This window comes from Typopeltis vanoorti, chromosome 2, assembly GCF_054136105.1.
Source record: "Typopeltis vanoorti isolate ZY-2024b chromosome 2, IOZ_Tvanoo_1.0, whole genome shotgun sequence".
Classification (NCBI taxonomy): Eukaryota; Metazoa; Arthropoda; class Arachnida; order Uropygi; family Thelyphonidae; genus Typopeltis; species Typopeltis vanoorti.
This window is the reverse complement of record NC_143550.1, coordinates 177252364-177278831: the sequence shown is the minus strand read 5'-3', so window position 1 is coordinate 177278831 and position 26468 is coordinate 177252364. Positions and strand designations below refer to the sequence as shown.

General features: G+C 37.0%; 1 protein-coding gene across 1 annotated transcript in view; it reads right to left on the bottom strand.

Moving 5' to 3' along the window:
- Window positions 1–26468, bottom strand: part of Rme-8 (receptor mediated endocytosis 8) — a 1025705-nt gene that overhangs the window by 401574 nt on the left and 597663 nt on the right. Inside the window, exon 29 of the mRNA XM_090414028.1 lies at window positions 21677–21877. Within this exon, the coding sequence (XP_090270154.1) occupies window positions 21677–21877 (201 nt within the window). The remainder of the gene's footprint in view (window positions 1–21676; window positions 21878–26468) is intronic.

Sequence of the window (26468 nt, the reverse complement as noted above, 5' to 3'; positions counted from 1 at the left end):
TGTAAAACATTTTACACTGGTTTATAAGTTAAATTAAACTTTCCAAGAAATTACATTCTTGTTTATTCTTTGATCCAAGTGTATACAAACAAAGTTTGCATATGAAGTATATTCATGGCTAGGCTAATTTTATATAGAGGCTAAATGATTTTGTGTGTGTTTTGTATTATGGGTTACTAAGGAAATTAATGTCAAGTAATTTAGCCCCTATATACAATTAGCCTAGTCATGCATATACTTCACATGCAAATTTTGTTTGCATACACTTGGATAAAAGTATAATCAAAAATAAAATTTCTTGACAAATTTAACTAATTATCAAGTTAAAAAAACAACCATTTAAACTATTTCTTATTCAGAGTATTTTCAAAATAAGGTGATACACATTTTCATTACATTAGTGGAGTGCTTACGGGTCGAAGCTGAATAACTCAGAGGATACCTACACATAGCCTTTAAAGGAATGCGGAGAACCGACCAGGGCTTCTGACCTAATGTCCAATCCAGGTATCTACTGAATGGATGAGGATGGGTTGGCAATTTGGGATTTAGCCGACCAAATTGTATTCTTACTGGCTTAAATCTAAATTTAAAATGATGGTACAACATGACAGAATTTCATGCCGGCTGGAGTGTCACCTGATTAAACAAGCCCTAACACTGCTTTCACCAGGGCACCAGGGCAAACAGCGAAAAGTCAGCTACTGGAACAAATCCTAAAACACACCCCAACTCAACATCACAAGACATCAAGATCAGTACTATCAACATATAAAGCCTGAATGGCAAAGAAATGGAGCTAGCTGAGGAATTGGATAAGCACCAGATCCATATAATACAGGTGACTGAAACAAAAAAAAAAAAAGCAAAAACTGGCAAGATCTTTTTGAACAATAAATACAAAATGTTATATTCAGGCAATGACAATCAAGGAAAAGGAGTAGCCATAGTATTCAACACTAAATACAACGGTAATCTTCTTGAATGGCAAGAATTTTCAAGTAGAGTGATGAGGGCAAATATCAGAATGGGCTACTAAAATAAATGTGGAGGAATTTTTTGAAGCTTTAAAGAAAGCAACTGACACAATGAAAAAATTGGTCCTTGTTGGGAATCTAAATAGCAGAGTAGGAAATGATTGTCAGACATGCAAAAATATTTTGGGAAAATTTGGTGAAAAGAGCAAAGCTAATAATGGCAAATACTTGTTGGATTTCTGCTCAGGACATGAACTGGTTATTACTAACACCATGTTCCAACATAAAAATGTGCACAAATTCACGTGGAGAGAAGATGCAAGGAATAAGAAAAGTCCCATTGACTATGTTATTGTTGATAGTGATGTTTTCTCTCTGGTACAGGACATTAGAGTGTACAGGGGATTTGAAATTGGAAGTGATCACCATTTAGTCTTGAGCAGGATAAAACTGAATTTCATATTGAAAAGAAGAACATGTAAGAAAGTTTTAAAGCAGATAAAAGTTGAGCAGTTCTCAGATGTGAACTGTAGACGGAAATATACAAACATTATTCAAGAAAAAATGAAAGAGTTTGAGAACAGGAATCAAACCTTGGAGACTCAGTGGCAAATCCTAAAGAAAACATTGATTCAGCCAGAGAGGAATGTGGTGAGGTTGTGTGCAAGGATAGAAAATCAGAACTCCATGGTGGACACAGGAAGTTAAAGAGGCAGTGAAGGAAAAGAAAGGAGCATATCAAAGTTCCTGGCAAATAGAGAAAGCATTTCTCTAAGAGAGAAAAAATTCTCTTAGAGAAAACACAGACAAATGTAAAAAAGTTAAATGCTGTGTAAAACTAGCTAAACAGTCAACTGAATAAATTTATATGGAATAAGACAGAAATTAGTCAAAACATAAATTCGTTGTATGAAAGACAGTGCTCAAACCAGATTTAACTTATGGATCTGAGAGCTGAGTTAGAAGTTAAACATTTTACCAAAGACTAGAGACCGCAGATATGAGTCCTGAGAAAGATTACGAGCGTGAACAGATGGCATCGATGGCAATATCATATTAAACATGAAGATATTAGGAAAGGATATTGATAGCATCCAGGAATGTGTTAGAAGAGCTAATCTCAGGTGGTACGGTCACTTAAACAGAATGGGAGAGGAACGATTAGCAAAACAAGTGTTCTCTGTCAGGTGGGCAGGAAAAAGACACAGAGAAAGACCGAGATATAGGTGGACTGATATGGTAAAAAGTGCCTTAGAAGATAGAAATATGAGATCTGACAATGTTGAAGCCTTGACATGTAATAGATTGATTTGGAGGAAAATGGTGGATGGGAAGTTAGTAATGATGTAATTTTTTGATGTAGTACTATCATATCCTATACACCCCTTGAGGATTAATATCAGGAATTTGATGATGAGCTGTTCATTACTTATATATCAGAAATATATGAATTCTGCATTAATTCAACCTTGGTATCTCTTCTGGGTCTGGCTCTGACTGATGACATTTACTAATTTTCATCTTTGGGCTAGCTTACTTCCTGGGGAGTAGAGTTGTGCTGCTTGGAGCCAAGTTTATGCCTGTCACTGAAATCCTGTTCTGGAGTGATCAGTTGACTAGGGTCACTCAGTGAGATTTACAGTGATCTTGTAGATAACTCAGAGGTTTTGGAGAGCAACCTACACAATAAAGGTCCAAATCAGTATGGGTATGACTCTACCCATAATGCATAGCATTATACACATCCGTGAGGATGTGCGCTTTGCATCATTTTATATTGAGGCAATGAAGCCATTTAGCCTTTATATACAAGTAGCCTAGTTGTGGAGATACTTCACGTGCAAACTTTGTTTGCATACACTTAGACAAAATACTGAGTACTCTGGATGTTAGTAAAGCTGTGGAACTGGACGGTATTTCACAAAGAGATTTGAGAGAATGTGCTAAGGAACTGACAGGGCCTTTGACCTGGCTTTTCAATGAAAGTCTGGCTGCAGGCATGGAATGGAAGGAAGGTAAGATAGTGCCATTGCATAATGGCGGTAGCAAACTGAAAGTGTCTAATTATAGGCCAGTTTGTATGTCATCAGTAGTTAGTAAGATCTTGGAGAAAGTAATGAGCGACCATGTACAGCATTGGGCAGATGAGAGTAACGCTATCTGTGAGAGTCAACATGGATTTGTGAAGGAGCGCTCTTGTTTTAGCAATATGCTAGCCTTTTATATTAACGTTACAAGAGCATTAGATGAGGGAAAGGCATATACCGCCATTTTCCTAGACTTAGCAAAGGCATTTGACAAGTTGCCACATGATAAGCTGATATTCAAGTTGCAGCACATGGGTCTTGATGTCAGATTGGTCAACTGGATTCAGGATTGGCTGTCCAATAGGTATCAGAGAGTTGTGTATGGTGGAGCAATATCAAAGAGGCAGAAGATTACAAGTGGGGTCCCACAGGGCTCAGTACTGGGACCTATATTGTTTAACCTTTATATCAATGACATTGTCAGTGGATTGCAAGGGGATATTCAGTTGTTTGTGGATGATGTGAAGCTGGGAAGGGTTATTAGTAATAGTGCAGATGTGGTAGCCCTGCAAGAGGATTTGAATAAGCTAGATAGATGGGCAATTAATGGAGGTGTTAGTTTAATGCAGCAAAATGTAAGGTCTTGAGGTTTGGGACACATTGATGAGACACTGCATACTCTGTGAGGAATTAAACTGGAGGAAGTAGGGGAGACAAGAGATCTGGGGTTGATGATTGATAGAAACCTGAAATTTAGGAGACATATTGCAAAGGTGGTGAAGGAAACGCAGAGGATTGCCGTAATAATAAGTACACTGACCTGCAGAGATAAAATGGTTATCATTCCGTTGTATAAGACTATGATCAGACCACACTTCGACTATGTTCTCAGATCTGGTTCCCAAGATTTGAAGAGGATAAATTAACTGTGGAAAGGGTAGAAAAGCGGATGACAAAGATGGTGTCAGGACTGTACAATGTTAGTTATGAGGATCAGCTGAGGGAATGTGGACTGCCGAGTTTGGTGGATAGAAGGAGAGGTGATATGATTGAGACTTTTAATCTGTTGAGACGTGGTTACAGGGTTGACACTGGAGAGTTCTTTTGCTTGGCTGAACAGAGGGAAGGAGTCATGACAAGGGGCCATCCCTGGAAGTTACAAAAGGAAACTGTGAGAAAGAGGGTGAGGAGTGGTTTCTTTGCATAGAGGGTGGTTGAACCATGGAATGCATTGCCTAATGGAGTAGTGAGAGCAAGAACGGTCAATGAGTTTAAGGAGTGGTACGATAGACTGTGTTTCCTAGGAAGGACCTCCCTCGATGAGTCTTCATAGACTTGTGTTTCTTAGAAAGGACCTCCCACGATGAGTCTTTTGACTCCATGGAGGTCTGAATAATAATAATAAGATATCTGATGTTTGTAGCAATTTCAATAGTTGTTATTCAGTTCAATGAATTTGTTGAATGATATACAGTCATTATTATTACATAACATCTCCAAGAAGTCCAAAGACCCATCAAGGGAGGGCACCTGCTCTACAACTCTGTCTCCACCAATCAATTTACCAAATCTACTAAAAAATTGCAACCATACCAACACCAAGCGCCTCCATAGCGCAACTGGAAGAATGACGGTACATTGCACCCTTCAATTGGAAAAGGTCTAAGTTCGATTCTTGTCATGACAGGAGGAATCTTTATATATGGCCTTTTTAAATTGAAGGTGAGTTAGCCGATCTCATACGGCGGTAGCAGGAATTTTTCCTCCCGGAAAATCTGGTTTTTCATCCTGCATATAGAAAAATTTGCCCTTCAGAACACACGCAATTTATAGACAAGAAATACTAGCGGTGGTGGTGTTTGTAGGTGGTAGATGGCGTTGATGGTAGTAGAGGCTCTGTGTAGTAGTGGAGATGGAGAGCTGTACAGTTGGTGTCCTCCCGCAATGAGTCTTCGGACTCCTTGGCAGTGTCATGAATAATAATAATAATAATTTATCACCCACCACTGCCACCACTGGTATTTTCACAGACAATCACAAACATCCATGTTCACGATGGGATTTGAGCCTGCAGCCTTTTGGCTGGAGAGCGGATACGTTAACAACTCAGCCAACCAGGCCACCTGTTTCTCATAAAAGACATCTTGTTTCACCAACAGAAAACAGGAACATAGATCACAGAATTTTTTATTAGTATTGTTATTAATACTAATATTAATAAACCTCTGAATGTCAGACACTCATTTAGAGAGGCCACATATCATCCACAGTTATCATATCTTTGATTGAATTCATTCATACTACCTACACTCATTATGTAGCTCTAGAGACAAGCCATTTACAATCATGTGCTACCATGAAAAAAAAAATCCCTATCCCTGACTGCATTCATTTCAGCTTCCATGGATGTCCCTCAACCTCTACTTTTCCTCCATAAAATGAAAAATCCCACCTACTGGTATTTCGTGAGATCCTTACAGAAATTTGAAGATGACAATCATATTGCTGTAAATATCATCATAATATAATTTTTTTTATATTAGAATTCCTATTATTAGTATGGGTTTTGTAAACTTCACATAATCAGCACTCATCACATGCCCAATTAGAGACTGACTTCTTCCTTTCCAGGCTTATAGGCCAACTGGTGTGTTTCAGACTCAATTCCATCTTTTTAAAGGTCTTTCTCTATATCGGATACCTTTTTGGATACTGTTATTTAGAATTTGTTTAGGTATTCTGTTCTATTCATTCACAGTACATGTTCTTTCCATTTTTCTCTATAGTAAATAAATAACTGTTTGATTTAAGGAGTTTTTAATTCCAAGTTTATTTCTGATTTCGCTGCTTTTCATCGAAGACTGATACTTATGTTAAAAAAATACATAAAGTGTGTTAGTTTAAATGTAATTACCAAATATCAAATAATTATAATTTTAATGACAATTTACTCTAATTCAAATTTGAAGTACACAATAATTTATGCTGTTGGTTGTAAAGACATTTTTCTTTTGCTAATAATGATGTGATGGTTATTACTAATGTCTTGTTTATCACTCAGTTGAACAAATGTGCAAGCACATGAAGCAGATTCACAGGATTTTGTACAGCCAATCAGAAAAAGCATCAGTAGCCAGTTGATGAAAATAAATAAGAGGGAAGAACATTTGAGAATGCAGACCAGAAAATTTTATGAAGTTTCTTTGAGACTTCACAATTGGAACATGTTATCAGGAATTCCTAAAAGAAATTTTAAGAATTCCAAGGTTGAATCCTATTTCTGGGAGATTTTATGTTATAATTAAATGGATAGTGAGTGAGTGACTGAAAAAGATACTCAACAGACATTCTATAACAACATTAAAAAAATGCTAAATAGAAAATGTTTCTTGGAAAGAAGTGGAGAAATTAGACAATATGGAATGCTAAAGTGGTGTAAATAGACAAGAGCCCTACTTTCTTGATACATTCTGTTTACAAAACATTCAAGAAAACTTAACAGTATTTTTAAATAATGGTCACTCAATGTAACATGAGCTTCATTCAGAGAAAAAGCAGAAGAATTGGCTATAACATTTAAAATATGAATACAATGAGTCACACAGCATGTGCATGCTCTTGTCTCAGTCACAGCTATGTAAGCAGAAGAAAAACACTATTAAAGTTCAATGGAAACAGGCATGATTATGTAATTTAAAAAATATATTATAAACAATTAGCTGCAATTTCTTTTCAAAACTTAGATATAGGCATACAATCTATACAATCTGTTCAATTAATTTTAAGATGGTAGCAAAAGGGCTTCACATGATTCATGAAATAGATGAGCAAATTGAAACCTAGTGAAGTGCAACATTTTTGATTCCTATTTAGATAGAGAATCTCTCTGTCTGATGTCAATAACATGAGAAGAAAGGCCTGGACCTATTGATTCCAGAAATTTTATATAATTTTAATACTTCTTGGATTCTGATCACAGCAGAACAGCCAGTCTGTCCAAAGTAACAAGCTGACAAGAACAGGATTTTGATAAATGCTAAGCAAGAACAGGGATGATAAATTATCCTTAATAGGATAAAGTATGATTATTACCTTAATATTATTATTATGGGTATCTCCATAGTCAGTAGATTCATTGCAGGAGACCCAAACTAGCAAAACAATATCTGTCATATCTCTTCTTGAATTCGTTTACAGACGAAGAGCTCACAACGAAGTCAGGCAATGAATTCCACTCATTCACCACCCTCCAGGCAAAAAACCTTGTTCTCACACTCTTGTTAACCACACTCTTTAATTTCCAGGGATGACCTCTTGTTCTTCCATTGCTATCACACAGCTGAAACATTTCCCATACATGAATCCCATAAAAACTTTTCAGTAATTTAAATGTTTCTATCACATCCCTTCTTCTCAGCCTATTAACCAACCTCTGCAATCCACAAGCTCAATCTATCAATGTAGGGAGCATTTGTTACATAACTCAACAACTTAGTCACTCTTCTGTGAACCCTCTCCACAGCCATCTCATCTCCCAAGTAATCCAGGTGACCAGACCTGAGCACAGTAATCCAAATGTGGAAGTATCAACGCTTTATAAAGGGGAATAATAACCTCTTTATCTCTGGATGTCAGTGTGTTCTTCAATTACCAAGTAATCCTATGTGCAATCTTGGACACCTTAGCAATGTGTTCTCTGAGCTTCATCTCCCTATCTACCAACACCCCTAAGTCCCTAGCCTCATCAATCTCTTGGTGTACTGTTCAATCAATGTAGTACACAGCTGGTAATCTTTTAATCCCAAAATGCATGACTTTACACTTTTCCACAGTGAACTGACATCCATTACCTTTTGCCATTCTACCAGCTTATTTAAATCATCCTGCAAACTTTCAACATCAGCTTGATTTTTTATTGCGCTACCCAAATTTGCATCACAGCAAACAACTGAATATCTCCCTTTAAACCATTTCCTATATCATTTATATACAAATTAAACAACAATGGCTCAAGCACAGAGCCTGAGGTACACCACTGGTCACCTGCCTCATCCTGGACTCGGCTCCTCCATACACCACCTTCTGGTATCTCTCCCTGAGCCATTCTCCTATCCATATCACCAATTTAGTATATATTCCCATCTGCTCCAATTTGCATAACAGTGTTCCATGGGATATCTGTCAAAAGCCTTAGCAAAATCCAGAAGTACCACTGCATAGCCAGTTTCTTTGTCCAACTCAGATGTCATTCTATTATGAAAAGTTAATAGATTGCTAAGGCAGGATCTACCTTTAACAAAACCATGTTGGCCTCTATAAAGTATCATATTCTGATCCACCCATTCTTGAATTTTGTCTTTAACCAACTTTTCCAATACTTACCACTACTCCTGAGATGGTGATTGGTCTGGAATTAACTACCGCAATTTTAGAGCCACCCTTATGCAAAGTTCCGTATATACCCCTTCTAAACAGAAAAATCCAGATTTTGTTAACCTCCCAAGTCAATACCACATGATCGCTTTCACCAATTGGAGGTAACGAGGACACCTTACTTATGCATATAACCTCTGAACCAATAACCAGGTCCAATACTCTCACACCACATGTCCCTTCAGTTATGTGCTGTTTCAAGTAATTATCTCGTAGAAGATGTACGAACTCCATTTCCTTTTTGCTACGTGATATTTCCTCCTTCCAATTGATATCACTGTAATTAAAATCCCCCATAATAATCACTAAACCTGCGCTCATTGCACTAATTTGCTGATGCATCTCCCCCTTTACTCCCTGGCCTATAGCAGCATCCAACTGTATATTTGGTTGCATTGGTCACTATTTCGGACCAGACTGCAAATAACTACCTTCATTACCTTAATATCATTAAACATAAGTAAATGGATGATGGAGGCAAGAAAACTCAACAAGATTACAGCCCAACAGTTTGATGAACAGTCAAAACTGGTACCTGTCTATATACATGACCACTTGACCAAACTTAACAAGCAACTTCTTTAAGAAGCAAAACAAAAGAGAGCAAGTGGTGCAGTGAAGTATGTATGAGTAAGAGACGGTAAAGTGTTCATGAGAGAGGATGACAACACAAAAGTGATATAGATAAAAACACCTGATGACTTCAATGAACACAGTCAAAGAAGGCAGTAAAATCTAAATGCCCACTATGAATAACTGGAACAATGATGAACTAAATGGACTTAAGAGAGCACATGAATAACTTAGATCTTGGTACACCTGTCAACTGTAAAAAAACTATATAATATAATCCAGTGGTTCCCAAAGTGTGCACCATGATGCACAGTTTGGGTGCTGGCAGTTGCTGTGATAATAAGCAAGTATCATGCAAAAACCAAAGTGAAACAGGAAATGAGGATGGCTGTGTCCAGTTTCATTCCAAGATTTGAGAAGATGTGCAGTGAACAACAGGCTCACCCTTCCCACTAATTACGATTTATTTATTCAATGATTTCATTGTTCAAAATATATACTTATTTAATACTTTTTACATAAATTGTTCATGAATTTAAAATGTGTTTCGTTTATTTTTTTTAACTTAACCAACCTAACCGCACCAATTATTATTTTTAAAGTGATCATGAGGTACTTGTTTGGGAAATGGTGAAACAAGAAAATGTTACTACCAAAAAGGGATATATGTGGAATTATAAGGTGAGTGATTATGGGAAACTGTAGTAACTAATATCAATATGTTGGAAGATAAGCTATGAAGAAAAGATAGACAGTGCATGGAAATTCATAAGGCAGTATCTGACAGAAGCAATTATAACTTGATACCAAATGTGAAACGAGTAAATAGAGCAGGAATGAAATGGATGAACGGTGAAATCAAGCAAGCTGTGTTAGAAAATAAAATGTTATAGAGGAGGTACAAGATAGTTCATGGCAATCAAATCCATGAAGAGTATAAAATGCAAGCTAAGAAGGTGACAAGCATGGTAAAGAAAGAAAAGGTGCAGTATAAGAGGAGACTGGCTAGTCTGGCCAAGGTAAATATGACAAGCAAAAGGAAGCATTATTATGGCAGGTTGACAATAGTGAATAATTATGGCAGAAAAGTGATCATTGCAAAGGATATAATGGAATTATTGAATGAGCACTTTATCAGCATATATCACACTGGTGTAAATGATGATGTGTAATAAGTAGAAGGGAGGTAAGTATTAAGAGAATTGGAACTTACAGAATCAAAAGGTATATCAGGTGTTGATTGGGTTAGATGTTAAGAAGACTATGGGAATGGATGACATATCAGCAGGTATTTTTAATGAATGTCACAACAGTTAGCTATGCTCCTGATCTGGCTATTTAATGAAAGTCATGCAATGGATAAGTTTCCTAAGGATGAAAGAAAGCAAAATACTCCACAATCATAGTTCTAGGACAGAAGTTTCCAATACATCAATAAATTGCACACCATTCTTCCTGTAGATCTTCCCATTAACAATCGTGGTCGTTCTTCTCAGCTCCCTCCTATCATACTGAGGAAGCAGACTTACTTTCTTACTCTTCATTTTTGCTTCAACTCTTTTATATCTTCTCTCATCGCATATTTCTCACCTTTTAAATCATTTGTGGCAGCGAATACAACTTGTTCGCTTCTTTCTTCTGCATACTTACAGATTCATTAACATCCTTTATCTTCGCACCTGTAAAACATGTTCTCATTAAGTATACCTGTTATCATCAAATTTCCATACAGTTTTATCTCTTTTCTCAAAGTTTTTCACACTTTTATGCTATCTCTATTCACTATTTCTTTTATTCTCTTCCTTCTGTACCACACACCAACTGTTTCTTCAGTCACTTGAGCTCATGTTTCTGTCCTGTGAAGGAGTCCGGGTAAATGCACAATTTCTTTCTGCACTGTCATCCATCTCATCATCCACATTATTACTTTGACGCAGTGTTTGCAGGAGGCAATGGCTGATTGTATACCTAGAGTCCGAATACTAAATCAAGTAGGGGTTAAATGGATGAATAACACCATTAAGCGTGAGCTGCAAAAAAAGAAACAACTGCGGAGCGAATTTAAGGAGAAAGGTGACCTGCAGGCACATTAATGGTATAAAGCACAGGCCAGAAGGCTAATGAGTATGAAAATAAAATAAAAAGCGGATTATGAAAGAAAATTAGCCATGCAGGGTTAAAGAGAATTCCAAACAGTTTTTTTGATATGTTGCAAGTAAAAGAAAAACTGTATACGGCAGAATGATTTTAAAGAATGCCGATGGTAGGGAGGTAACCAAATCAGTTGATATAGGGGAATTACTGAGTGAGCACTTTGCAAGCGTATATCATCCAGGTGGTAATATTGCAGAATGAAGGAACCACAAGCTTATATGGGAATTGTGGTGATTGAAGTGGAGGTGAATAGTCTATTACAAAACCTCTATGTGAATACATCTGTGGGATTAGATGGTATACCAGCACGTAATGTACGTGGATCGGCTAAAGAATTGTCAGAGCGCTTGACCATTTTGTTTAATTTCAGTCTCAGGTCTGAGTTAGTTCCGAAGGGGTAGAAAGAGGGGAAAATAGTTCCACTGCATAAAGGAGGTTCCAAGACTGCTGTTGAAAATTACCGACCGATCAGCATATCAGGAGTCATTGTCAAGGTTTTGGAGAAAGTAGTCAAGAAGAAAATACAGGAATGGATAGATGAAATTAGGATACTGTATGGGGGACAGCATGGTTTTGTGAAGGGTAGTTCTTGCCTCCGTAACTTGCTCACATTTTATAACACAGTGACGGCTGAACTGAATAAGGGTAATGGGTTTACAGTGATTCTGCTGGACCTTGCTAAGGCCTTTGACAGGTTACCACACGGAAATCTAATCAGTAAACTGCAGCATATAGTGGATGGATATAGGGTTGGTGAGATGGATAGGAAGGTGGTTGATGGAGAAATATCAGAGAGCAGTTTATTCAGGAGTAAAGTCCAAAAGACGGCCTGTGACTAGTGGTGTGCCGCAGGATTCTGTTCTTGGACCACTACTGTCTAATTTGTTCATTAACGATATAGGAAAGGATCTGACAGGAACTGTTCATTTGTTTGCTGATGATGCAAAGTTGGGCAGAGCAATAGTGAATGCATAAGATGTCAAAATTTTGCAGGATGATTTGGGTAGTTTGTTGTCTCTGCTCATCAAACTATTCCTCAGAAACCAAGTTATTTGATGGGCTGATTTAGCCACTTTTTCAATGTGCCCCCTAAACTTCAACTCCCTCTCCACCAACACTCCCAAATCCCTGGCCTCGTCAATCTCCTGGAGTACAGTTCCACCAATGTGGTATAGTGCTGCTAATCTTCATCATCAAATTCCTGCCATGTACCCTCAAGGGGTGTACAGGATATGACAGTACTACATGAAAAAATTATATCATTACTAACTTCCTATCTACAATTTTCCTCCAAATCAGTCTGTTACTTGTAAAGACTCCAACATTATCAGATCTTATATTTCAATCGTCTAAGGCACTTTGTACCGTATCAATCCACCTATATCTTGGTCTTCCTCTGGGTTGTTTTCCTGCCAACTTGGCAGAGAAAACTTGTTTTGCTAATCTTTACTCTCCCATTCTAATTAAGTGACCATACCACCTGAGATTAGCTCTGCTAACACATTCCTTGATGCTGACAATGTCAAGTTCTTTCCTAATATCCTCATTTTTAATATGATATTGCCATTGATGCCATCTGTTCACGCCTCTAATCTTTCTCAGGACTCTCATATCTGCGGTCTCTAGTCTTTGGTCAAGTGTTTTACTTCTGACCCAGCTCTCAGATCCATAAGTTAAAACTGGTTTGAACACTGTCTTGTATACAGCTAATTTAGTGTTCCGACTAATTTCTCTCTTATTCCATATGAATTTATTAAACTGACTTCCCACCATACCAGCTTTGCTGATTCTGTTGTCTATTTCTATATTTAATTTACCATCTTCAGTAAAAATCGTGCCTAAGTAGCTGAAATGTTTCACTTGTTCCACAGGTTCTCCATTCACAACACAGTTGACATTTTCAATGATTCTGCCTATTTTCATTGTCTTTGTCTTTTTATTGCTGACCTTCATACCATATCTATTACAACAGCTATTCAATTTAGTCAGAGGATCTTGCAGACTTGTAACGGATTTATTTAGAAGTATAACATCATCCGCATAAAGCAAAGAGCTGACATTAACATCTCCAATTTTGATATCAGGTTTAATACCACTTTCCTTCATAATGTGATCCATATAGATGATGAATAACAGAGGGGATAATGTACATCCTTGTCTCACACCAGATTTATCATTAAACCATCTTCCTGTACTTCCTTCAATTCTAACTGCTGACTTACAACTCAAATAAAGACTAAGTAATGCTTGATATAATGCCCCACTGACACCATATAACTGCAGCGTATTGAATAGCTTCTCTCTTGGCACCTTGTCATATGCCTTTTCCAAATCGACAAAATTTAAATACAGATCTTTGTTATATTCCCATGCTTTCTCGACTATTTGTCGTAAAGTGAAGATCTGATCCTGACAGCCTCTATTTGGCCTGAATCCAGCTTGTTCTTCACCAAGCTTTTCTTCCACAATTCTTCTCAACCTTTTCTCAAGTACACTTGCATAGATCTTGCCAGGAACACTCAGTAGGGAAATACCTCTGTAATTCTCACATTCAGTTTTATTTCCCTTTTTATATATGGGTACTATGAGAGCTCTACTCCAATCATTGGGAATTCGTCTCTCTGTCCAGGCTTTCTGAACTATGCAGTGCAGCCACTGTAAGACTCTTATAGCACCATACTTCAGCATTTCTGGTCGAACATCATCTACTCCTGCTGCCTTTACACATTTCAAGCCTTTGATGGCTTTTTCTACTTCAAGTATGTATATGTATTCCTGACTGCATGGCTAGTCAGTTTTTTTATCACTGTGATGTCATCACTGCTTGTTTAATTTAGCAGTTTTTCAAAGTAATTACTCCATACTTCAAGGATATCTTTTTCTCCTGTTTTCACGTCACCTTTATCATCTCTAATTCCTTTTACAGCACTCTTTCCTCCATTCCTAAGCTTCTTCAACAACCTTCAGAATATTTTACCACCTTCTTGATATTTATTTTCTATATTCTTACCAAAGTCCTCCCATGACTTTTGTTTAGCTAGTTTTACACACTGTTTAGCTTTCTTACATTTGTCTCTGAATTCTGTAAGAGTAAAAGCTGACTTATTTGCCAGGAACTTTTGATATGCTTTCTTCTTTTCCTTCACTGCCTCTTTAACTTCCTGTGTCCACCAGGGAGTTCTGATTTTATTATCGTTGCACACAACCTCACCACACGCCTCTCTGGCAGAATCAATCAATGTTTTCTTCAGAGTTTGCCACTGAATCTCCAAGGTTTGATTCCTGTTCTCAAACTCTTTCATTTTCTTTTCAATAATCTTTCTGTATTTTAGTCTACAGTTCACATCTGAGAGCTGCTCAACTTTTATTCACTTTAAAACTTTCTTACATGTTATTCTTTTCAATATGAAATTCTATTTTATCCTGCTCAAGACTAAATAGTGATCACTTCCAATTTCAAATCCTCTGTACACTCTGGTGTCCTGCACCAGGGAGAAAACATCACTATCAACAATAACATAGTCAATGAGACTTTTCTTATTCCTTGTCGCTTCTCTCCATGTGAATTTGTGCACATTTTTATGTTGGAACATGGTGTTAGTAATAACCAGTCCATGTCCTGAGCAGAAATCTAAAAGATATTTGCCATTATTATTAGCTTTGCTCTTTTCTCCAAATTTTCCCAAAATATTTTTGTATGTCTCACAATAATTTCCTACTCTGCTATTTAGATCCCCAACAAGGACCAACTTTTCCTTTTTTATTGTGTCAGTTGCTTTTTCTAAAGCTTCAAAAAATTCCTCCACTTCTACCTTAGTAGAACCTTTTGTGGGACCATAGGCACAAATAAGTCTCATTGTCCAGTTCCCCATTCTCATATTTGCCCACATTACTCTACTTGAGACTGACTGCCATTCAAGAAGATTAGCCTCGTATTTTGTGTTGAATACTATAGCTACTCCTTCTTTTCCTTGATTGTCATTGCCTGAATATAACATTTTGTATTTATTGCTCAGAAAGATCTCACCAGTTTTGGTCTTTTTTGTTTCAGTCACCCCTATTATGTCGATCTGGGACTTATCTAATTCCTCAGCTAGCTCCATTTCTTTGCCATTCAGGATTCTTACGTTGATAGTACCGATCTTTAACTCTGGTGATGTTGAGTTGGGATTTGTTTTCATATTTGTTCCAGTAGCTGACTTTTCGCTGTTCGCCCTGGTTCCCTGGTGAAAACAACGGGGGCCTTGTTTAACCGGACGACGCCCCAGCCGGCATGAAATTTTGTCATGTTGTACCATCATTTTTTATTTTGGTTTAACCAATAAGAATACAATTTGGTCGGGCAAATCCCAAATTGCCAGCCAATCCTCGTTCGTTCAGTATCAAAGTAGATACCCAACAGGGTGCACCACGAGAAGGTGAGGACTGTACATTAGGTCAGAAGCCCTGGTCGGTTCTCCGCATTCCTTTATACAGCATTGACCCTTAAGCACACACTGCTGCTAATCTTTTCACCCCAAAATGCATAACCTTACATTTTGCCGCATCAAATTGACATCCATTCTCCTTAGCCCAGATGTCAATTTAATGTGGCAAAATGTAAGGTAAAAAGATTAGCAGCATTTTGGGGTGAAAAGATTAGCAGCACTATACCACACAGCACTATAACACAACTGTACTCCAGGAGATTGACGAGGCCAGGGATTTGGGAGTGTTGGTGGAGAGGGAGTTGAAGTTTAGGGGGCACATTGAAAAAGTGGCTAAATCAGCCCATCAAATAACTTGGTTACTGAAGAATAGTTTCATGAGCAGAGACAAGGTAGTTATTGTTCCTCTGTATTGAGCCTTGATAAGACACCATCTAGACTATTGTGTCCAGATTTGGGTGCCAGGGTTTCTTCTTGATGGAGACGATCCAGAGATGAGTGACCAAGATGATAGCAGGTCTATGGAATGAACCTTATGAAAACAGGTTGAAGATTTGTGGGTTGCAGAAATTGGTTGATAGGCGGAAAAGAGGAGATATGATTGAGACATTCAAATTGCTGAAGGATTATAGGATTAATTCGGAGGATATTTTTGAGAACAGGACTGGTGGTGGGAAGACTAGGGGACATTCATGGAAGCTGGGCAAGAGTGTGTGGTTAGCAAGGGTGTTAGAGCTGCGTTTTTTACTTTTAGAGTGGTGAATGAGTGGAATAAGCTGCCTGAGTCTGTTGTGGGTGCTGTGATAGTGAATGAGTTCAAGGCAAAGTATGATAGATACTGTGTGAATGTCAAATAGTTGTGATGAACATGATGTTTAGGGCCTCCCTCGATGAGTCTAAGGACTCCTTGGAGTCGCCCGTAATAATAATAATAAAAAAAAATAATATTAATCTTGGTTTACTCTGGGTCTTTTTCTGGCCAACCTGACAAAGAACACTTGTTTTGCTAATCTTTCCTCTCCCATTCTGTTTAAGTGACCATATCACCTGAGATTAACTATGCTAACACATTCATGGATGCTAACAATATTAAGTTCTTCCCTAATATCCTCGTTTGTAATATGACATTGCCACTGATACCATCTTTTCACCTCTCTAATCTTTCTCAGGACTCTCATATCTGCATTCCTACCATACCAGCTCTGTTGTCTATTTCCATATTTAATTTACCATCTTCATTAAAAATCGTGCCTAAGTAGCAGAAATGTTTTACTTGTTCTATAGGTTCTCCATTCAAAATGCAGTTGATATTTTCAATGGTTCTGCCTATTTTCATTGGCTTTGTCTTGTTATTGCTGGCCTTCATACCAAATCTATTAGAAGAGTTATTCAATTTAGTCAGAGAATCTTGCAGACATGTAGCAGAGTTATTTAGAAGTATAACATCATCTGCATAGAGTAAAGAGCTGAGATTAACATCTCCAATTTTGATATCAGGTTCAATGCAGAGTGGTATCCGACCACAACACACACCAATGATTATCTATAACCCTACAAACTGCATCAAAAAAAAAAAAAAAATATCAGAATTAATCAAGTCAGTGATCAGGTGGGCCAGAAGAAACAATTAAAAAGCTACTATTACTGCATTATGCCCACACTTCCAGAATTTATGGCCTTGCCTGGCTTTATGATGGCAATGAAAATTGACTTATGTCAAGAGTCAAAAAAACTTTTCCTCTGTAAATATTCTGCTGTATAGCAAGTTGAGGAGATCCATAGAAGACCTGGAGATGTTTTATCATCTCATAATGGATGCCGACTGCACTAGTGGGGGGACAGTGAAAGGGCTCTTTTGCATTCCTCCTTAAGAAGTGGCTGATTGTACAGCTCAATCCTCTTGGTACAAAATCTTAGCTTCTGTTTCTCTGTTGTTCTTTCAAAATTAAAAAACCAAGAGGATAGGAAACTGTTGCTGAGATCCTGGCAATGTTTTCTCCCAAAGTGTCTGCAATAGCTTTGGGATCAGAAATACTACATTTATTATGATCCAAAGTAGACAAACTGTGTTCTGCATTTATCTTTCATCTTCTGGATTCTATTCCATACAATTTTTCCACTGGTTGTTTGGTTAATTGATGATGTAAATTGTCATGAAGGATCAAGGATTGTTTTTGGCTCTGATGTCTCATATAATGTGCTTTGGTCTGGGCATGTTTAAATGCTATTAAAATTGTTGTGGTAGGATATCTAAAAATATATCCTACGCTCGATTATGCTACTATTATGCTACGTAGGAGCATAATAGTATTGCTGATTGGTGAAAAGGGAAGTTATGTCAAAGCTAACTAATAAATCTTGGTCGTTGAGTGTAATGTTTTTTAATTTTGTTTATGAAATGTGTATTTTTTTTAATTTTTTTTTATTTTATTTATTTTTTTTTTTTTATATGTAGGAAGGGAAATGACCTACCAATTCCTTGAGTGTGGCAGCTAATGTTTTGGCTAAGTCGTAATTCGGGCTACCGATTCCTTCAACAATCGTATGTAGTGGTGTGTTTGTTTTGTGTATTTTTGGCAGGCCATAAATTCTGGGCAGATGGGCATAATGAAGTATTAGTTTTTTGGTTGTTTCTTCTGGCCATGTGGTAACGGATTTAAAGGAAGATTTAATTCAGTTGTTTTCTTTTTGATGTGTTTCATGGGGTTGCAGTTTACCTTTGGTAGGTGTTGTGGTCCGATACCAAATGGTTCATTTTTTCTATGTAGGTTGTCCGATCAAAAACAACAGTAGCATTCCCTTTATCTGCTTTTGTGATTATAATGTCCTGGTTATTTTTTTTAGGGATTTGATGGCCATTTTTTCCATTTTTTTAGGTTGTTGCTTAGTTTTTGTTTGAGTTTAGCATGCAAGATGTTTCCATACCTATTTTGTCAGCTAAATTGGCAGGGAGAGATCGTAGACCTCTCTCGATATGATAAATGATATCAGGTTTGTTTACTGACCTCGGCGCAATGGTGTAGTTCAGCCTTTTTCCAGCAGTGCGAGTTCACCTTGGGTGAGGTTGTAGTTGTATTTGTTGATAACCAGGCTGTAGTCCGATGGTGGTTGGTTGCTCCCTTAAATACCTTCGTTTGTGGGTGATTGGCTGCTCCTTGTGATGTCGGTTTGTGACTGGCTGCTCCTTTGGTAATGGCGTCCTGATTGCCTTGTGCTTTCTTGTTGTTTTAGTGCTTGAAACTTCATTATTAATTTTTCCTTATTTTTGAGTAATAGGTGCTTGGCCGAGTCATCTGTGATCCTGTCTAAAATATCCCAAATTTCTGGATTAACGTAGCTGGATAGCTCTAATTTTAGTTTTAAAACTTTGGCTTGGGTAGATGCTAAGTTTTTTCGTGCTTCGTGGATCTGTTCCCTTAACAAAGCTTTTTCCAACCGGGTATAGATACGGGGTGCTTTAGCTGATGTATGTAAACTTCTTTTTTTAGTTTGATGCAGTTGGGTGTAACTTAGCATCTACCCAAGCCAAAGTTTTACAATCTAGATGCTAAGTTAATCGACTAGCAAACAACATCCCCATATGCTTTACTATCCAATGCATGTGGCGAAGTTGTATACAATGTTTTCTTCAGAGGATGACACTGAAATTTCAAGGTTCTCTCTCTCTTTTTTTTTTTTTTTACTTGAATTTGTATTTGCATAAACTGAGTTCTCCTCCAAAGCTGCCTGCTCAGTATTGAACAGTTTCCACTGACTGAATCATTACCCATAGAAAAACCAATTTCCAGGCTTCTAACTTTTCTTCTAATTCTTGTAACAGACAATCTTATTACATGTCCTCCCACAACTTCAATCCCATAACGTTCAATATCTTCTTTGACTGATTTGCATTTAGAAAAAGATCAGAAGAATCTTATTCAAACAATAACAAAAGTTTCTGTTCTGATGACATTTCTCTAATTATCCACAAAAATATTTGCTATTTTTATTCTCTGCCATTTTACTGGTATCCATTCTGCAGGCTGGAAATTAGTCTATATTCTGAATCATTTCTGAATCACTGTAATTGATTTAATGCTTATATCTGGAGAAAAAATTTCTAGCTTGATTATCAAAGACTTCAAGCAGCACTCAAAAGGCCTATGCAAGCAATGTAAAAAAATTACAGAACTAAAGACAGGATTTTTGTGTGTCAGGAATTCTTTTACATGGAGTACAGAAAAAATATCAAGGGCAACCTTCCATTGAAAGAGAGATCCTGTAGATTTAGCTATAGACATGTCACTGAAGAGCTTGTTCTAGAAGAAAACTTGACAGACTTTTGACTGAATGTGCAGTCAGAATATTTTGAACTCACAGATATAGCAATGAAGCACTCATTGCCATTCCTCTCAACTAATAATAGTGAAGTTAAATTGTCAACACTTATTTGTCTGAAAACAAATGGAAATCAGTTAAATGTGCAACCAGATATGATACTAAAAACTCTCCAGCAGAAAATGACATATGTTTACTGGGCTCTGAAAGAAAGCAGTGCCATTCTTCTCATTATTATTATTATTATGTGACACCTCCAAGGAGTCCAAAGACTCATCGAGAGAGGATACCTACTCTACAACTCTCCATCTCCACCACTCAATCCACTAACTACACCAAACCACATCATCAACACCAATGCTATCTGCTGCCCACCCAGGGGTGTGCCGGCCATATGTGCAATGTGTGCGATGCACACAGGCACCAGGATAGTAAAGGCTCCAAAGAGAAGGAAATACTTAAAAAAAAAGCGTTTTTTTTTTTCAAGGTGATTTTTTTATTGGAGGGGGGGGGGGGGGAATAGGGGCGCCAACTAAAGTTTTGCACACAGGCGCCGGACACTACTGCCGTGCCCCTGTGCTTGCCACCACAACTAGTATTTTCACAGACAATCACAAACATCCATTCCCACAGCAGGATTCGAACCCACAGACTTTTGACTGGAGAGCGAATATGCTAACTATAATAAAAATATAAATTTAATTCATTTTGTATATTTTGGTATAATTCACTATATATACCATTTCTATGATGACTTTCTTCCAGCTTCATTTTGTATGTTATGCCAACTCCATGATTTTTCACTTATGGACTGTAGATGAAGATTCGTCTTTGGTGGTAAATTATAATATATTGTTAAAGGGTGAAATATAGGAATTAGTGGGCCATATCCAGAAAAGTTTAAGCCACACTGTCCTAAGGCAATCCATCAAGATCTTGGTCTTCCTCTAGTTCTCTCTACCATCAAAGAGCTGTCTTTCTTAACATTTCCTCTTTCCTTCTAAGAGACCAAAGTACCCAGATTAACCTTTACTAAACATTTCCCTAAACAGCTAAAACATTTTAATTGTTCTAGATGTTCTACATCCAGTATATGCAGTTGCCGTCTCATGTTTTGACTATTTTCACAGTTTATCTTTTTATTGCTAATTTTATATCAAATTTAGTACAAAATTATTCTATTCAGTTAGAAGTCAAAATACTCATAATGGATTTATTTAGCCATTTTTTAATATCTCCAATTCTGACATCAGCTTTAAAGGCAACTTTTCATAATGTGATCTATACAGATGGGGGGAAAAATTGGAGTGTACATTCTCATCTGATTTTACATCAAATTACCCTTTTGTACATTCATCATATACATCATGCACATTCTTCAATTATAACTACCAACATAAAAGTTTAAATATAAGTTATACAATACTCTGTACAATGTCTCATTCACATCATTTAATTGTTTGAAGAGTATTGTCATAATATAAAAATAACCTATTCGGCCTAAATCATACATACAAATAAGTCTCATTATCCAATTTCTGATTCTAAAATTTCCCACAATCATTCTATTTATAATAACATGAAAAGTCAGTATTGTCCATCATTTTGGCATGCAGCTCAACTGAAAAGCACATCTTGGAGGGAGGAGCAATACTACGTTCCAAGCAGACTACACTTCACTGACAATAATTTATATCACCATTTCTATAATGGATATAATAATATAACTTAATAATTAGAATATATCACACCAAAATTATATTCTCACCTCCTCTGAGCGAAAGGCCTGGCAAGCATGGGTCATCTGCAATAATTTTCCAATTGGCAATACATTAGAGCCTGTGTACATCAAAATAAAGAAAAAAAATCCTGTCAAGTAAAGTCTTGGCATTGCAGGATTGTCTTGTGTTATTAATGTCAAGAGTGTTGCCACTTTTTCCACCAAAATTGGATCAAAGGTAAGCAGGAGCTGAAATATTGAACAATTTTAGACAACTATTTCAAGAAATTTTACTCTAAAAAATAATAATTATTACTATTAATATTATTATGGGTTACCCCAAGGAGTCCTTAGACTTATCGAGGGAGGCACTAAACATGATGTCAGGAACTATTCAACATTTGCGCGGTATCTATCCTATTTTGCTTTGAACTCATTCACAGTCATGGCACCTGCACCAGTCTCTGGCAACCTATTCCAGTCATTCACCACTCTCCAAGCAAAAAACCTAGTTCTGACATCCTTGCTAACTACACTCTCACTCAATTTCCATGGATGGCCCCTAATTCTCCCACCATCAGACATGTTCTGAAAAATTTCCTCTGAATTAATCTTGTAAAAACTCCTCAATAATTTGTATGTCTCAATCACATCATCCCTTTTACACCTATCAACCAATTTCTGTAACCCACAAATCTTCAACCTGTTCTCGCAAGGTTCATTCCATAGACCTGCTAACATCTTGGTCATTTGCCTCTGGATCCTCCCCCCCCCCTCCTCCCCAGCAAGAAACCGTGGCACATAGATCTGAGCACAGTAGTCAAGACAGGGGTCTTATCAAGGTTCGATAAAGAGGAAAAATAACCTGCTTATCTCTACTCTGTACAGTATTCTTCAGTAACAAAGTAATCTGATTAGCTGTTTCAGTCACCTTTGCTATGTGCTTCCTAAATTCACTCTCCACTAACACTCCCAAGTCTCTGGCTCATAATCATACACATAATTTTTAAAAAAAAATGTACAATACACCCCCCCCACCTGTGGCAGATAGGTTCAAAGACCCTCCCCCCACAGATACATGAAACCACAGATAGTATTGAAACCTATATATACTATGATTTTTTCTATACATACCATACCTATGATAGTTTAATTTATAAATTAGACACAGTAAGAGACAACAATAAAATAGAACAATTACAACAACATGCTCTAATAAAGCTTATCTGAATGTAATCTTAGTAAACTCAGCATACGATTTTTTTATTATTTATTTATTTTATGAAGTCGAGAACTTTCACCTTTTCAATTAAAAGGAAGCATTTTATGGCTTCTCTTCCCTTATCTTAATGTGAATAGAATCTTAGTAACCTCGGTGTAAACCGTGATGCTATTTCATGTTATTTATAAAGACTGCTTGATTACTGCGCCTTTGAAATACTGTTATTCTAATTAGCAGTGTGCACTTTCTCTCTCGTAACCTTTCTTGGTTATACTATTGCATACTATGTTTATCTACCTTTCGCACTACAAGCCTTATGCCTATGGATACTAAAAAATTTATTTTATTGAGACTGTACCACTAATATCTTTTGATTGCCATAAAACTCAGTAATACAGCCGGTTGATTTCTCTCTCTCTCTTTCTCTAACACAAATTCCTTCAGTAAAACTTTACACAAACAGTCATGGTCTATTTGCACTTAACTATATGCTTCGGCTATCTCACTTGGTTTTCCGCTCACAAGGCCAATAATTTTTTTAGGAAGAGTGCATTGTAAAATAAACAATCAGGCAGCACTCTATTGACTTACAATTAAAACACCATCATCATCATCATCAAATTCCTGCCATGTACCCTCAAAGGGTGTACAGAATATGACAGTACTACATGAAAAATTTACATCATTACCACCTTCCTATCTACAATTTCCCTCCAAATCAGTCTGTTGCTTGTCAAGACTCCAACATTATCAGATCTTATATTTCTATCGTCTAAGGTACTTTGTACCGTATCAATCCACCTATATCTTGGTCTTCCTCTGGGTCGTTTTCCTGCCAACCTGGCAGAGAACACTTGTTTTGCTAATCTTTTCTCTCCCAATCTATTTAAGTGACCATACCACCTGAGATTAGCTCTGCTAACGCATTCCTGGATGCTGACAATGTCAAGTTCTTTCCTAATATCCTTGTTTTTAATATGATATTGCCATTGATGCCATCTGTTCATGCCTCTAATCTTTCTCAGGACTCTCATATCTGCGGTCTCTAGTCTTTGGTCAAGTGTTTTACTTCTGACCCATCTCTCAGATCCATAAGTTAAAACTGGTTTGAACACTGTCTTGTATACAGCTAATTTAGTGTTCCGACTAATTTCTCTCTTATTCCATATGAATTTATTCAATTGACTTCCCACCATACCAGCTTTGCTGATTCTGTTGTCTATTTCTATATTTAATTTACCATCTTCAGTAACAATTGTACCTAAGTAGCTGAAATGTTTTACTTGTTCCACAGGTTCTCCATTCACAACACAGTTGACCTTTTCAATGATTCTGCCTATTTTCATTGTCTTTGTCTTTTCATTGCTGACCTCCATACCATATCTATTACAACGCTATTAAATTTAGTCAGAGAATCTTGCAGACTTGTAGCAGATTTATTTAGAAGTATAACATCATCCGCATAAAGCAAAGAGCTGACATTAACATCTCCAATTTTGATATCAGGTTTAATATTACTTTCCTTCATAATGTGATCCATATAGATAATGAATAACAGAGGGGATAATGTACATCCTTGTCTCACACCAGATTTAACATTAAACCATCTTCCTGTACTTCCTTCAATTCTAACTGCTGATTTACAACTCAAATAAAGGCTAAGTATTGCTTGATATAATGCCCCATTGACACCATATAACTGCAGCGTTTTGAATAGCTTCTCTCTTGGCACCTTGTCATCAAACCAAATCGACAAAACTTAAATACAGATCTTTGTTATATTCCCATGCTTTCTCGACTATTTGTCGTAAAGTGAAGATCTGATCCTGACAGCCTCTATTTGGCCTGAATCCAGCTTGTTCTTCACCAAGCTTTTCTTCCACAATTCTTCTCAACCTTTTCTCAAGTATACTTGCATAGATCTTGCCAGGAACACTCAGTAGGGAAATACCTCCAATTTTATCCAGGCTCAGAACCAGCATATGGTTGGGACGTATTCTTGACTGTAATCCTTGTATGTTCGTGGGGCCAGTTTGCCTGTTCTGGGAGACAAAAAACCCAAGTTTCTAAGTGAAAAAACCCCCTACCTCTGTATGAGACCGGCTAACTCACCTTTAGTCGAAAGAGATGATAAAGATTCCTCACGTCACTGACAGGAATCAAACCCAGGTCTTTCTGACCAAAGGACTTTGTCTATACTGACTAAGCTACAGAGGCTCTCAGTAATTTATGTGGGGCCTAATCAGAGCCTTATACAATAGAACAACAATCTTCTCGCTTTGATAAGTCAGTGTCCTCCGCATCATATCCAGAATTTGTTATGCTGTCCTCACAATTTTGGCACTGTGTCCTCTAAACTTTAAATCCTTATCCACCATCACCCCAAGATCTCTTATTTCCTCCGCATCCAACAATATATCTCCAATAAGCATAAATTCTACGTCCCATCTTTGTTTCCAAAATTTTAAAACCTCACAATTTGCAACATTGAACTGGCATCCCTACTCCCATGCCCATTCACTCCATCTATTCAAGTCTTCTTATAAGACTACATCTGCTCTACTCCTCATAGTTTAATTCAACTTTTCATCATCTCCAAACAACTGAATATTCCCATCCAAATCTTCCCCAATAGCATACAGGTTAAACAGCAGTGGCCCTAGAACAGACCCCTTAGGCATGCCACTAGTGACTTTCCTCTTCCAGAATATTGTTTCCCCATACACAACTTGCTGATACCTATCTGATAGCCAATCTCCAATCCAGTGCACTAGCCTAATATCCAACTGCATCCTCTTCAGTTTGACCATCAACTTATGTGGTAATCTATCAAAAGCCTTTGCAAAATCAAAGTATGCTACTGTGTATAACTATCTCCTTTATCCAATGAAGCCATCACCTTATTGTAATAACTACATTACTAAAACATGACTTCCCTTTAGCAAATCCATGCTGTCCATCAAAGATATATATATATATATAATATGCCAACTATATTCTCTGCAATAGCTGTTCTTATTCGATCTTATTTTGATCTGAATCTTATTTAATCTGAGTTTCTTATTCGGTTTTAAAATAATGTAAGATTTAATACCGAATAAGAAACTCAGAGATTGGAATCAGAGAGTTTCATGCCAAATATAGTAAACTATAAAAATATCGGCAAATACTAGCGTGAGCTAATGCAAGTAGTCCTAGTACGTAGTACAATACCAGGCAACTCGTTGCAAAGGTGAGTCAAGTTCTGATCGCTATTCTTTGGTATTTTCCATAATGTAATAACAGCATACATTTCCTAGGAAGTGTGTTTTAACATTATGGAAAATACCAAAGAATAGCGATCAGAACATTACTCACCTTTGCAACGAGCTGCCTGGTATTGTATAGGACTACTTGCATTAGCTCATGCTAGTATTCGCCGATATTTTTATAGTTTACTATATTCGGCATGAAACTCTCTGATTCCAATCTCTGAGTTTCTTATTTGGTTTTAAAACAATGTGGGATTTAATATCCCCTTAATTTAAATAGTGTTTATATTGCCGAAATGAAACCTGTTGTTCTTATACCATTTTCTCCATTCAGTGTCATCCTTCACAATCATTTTTATTTTTTTTA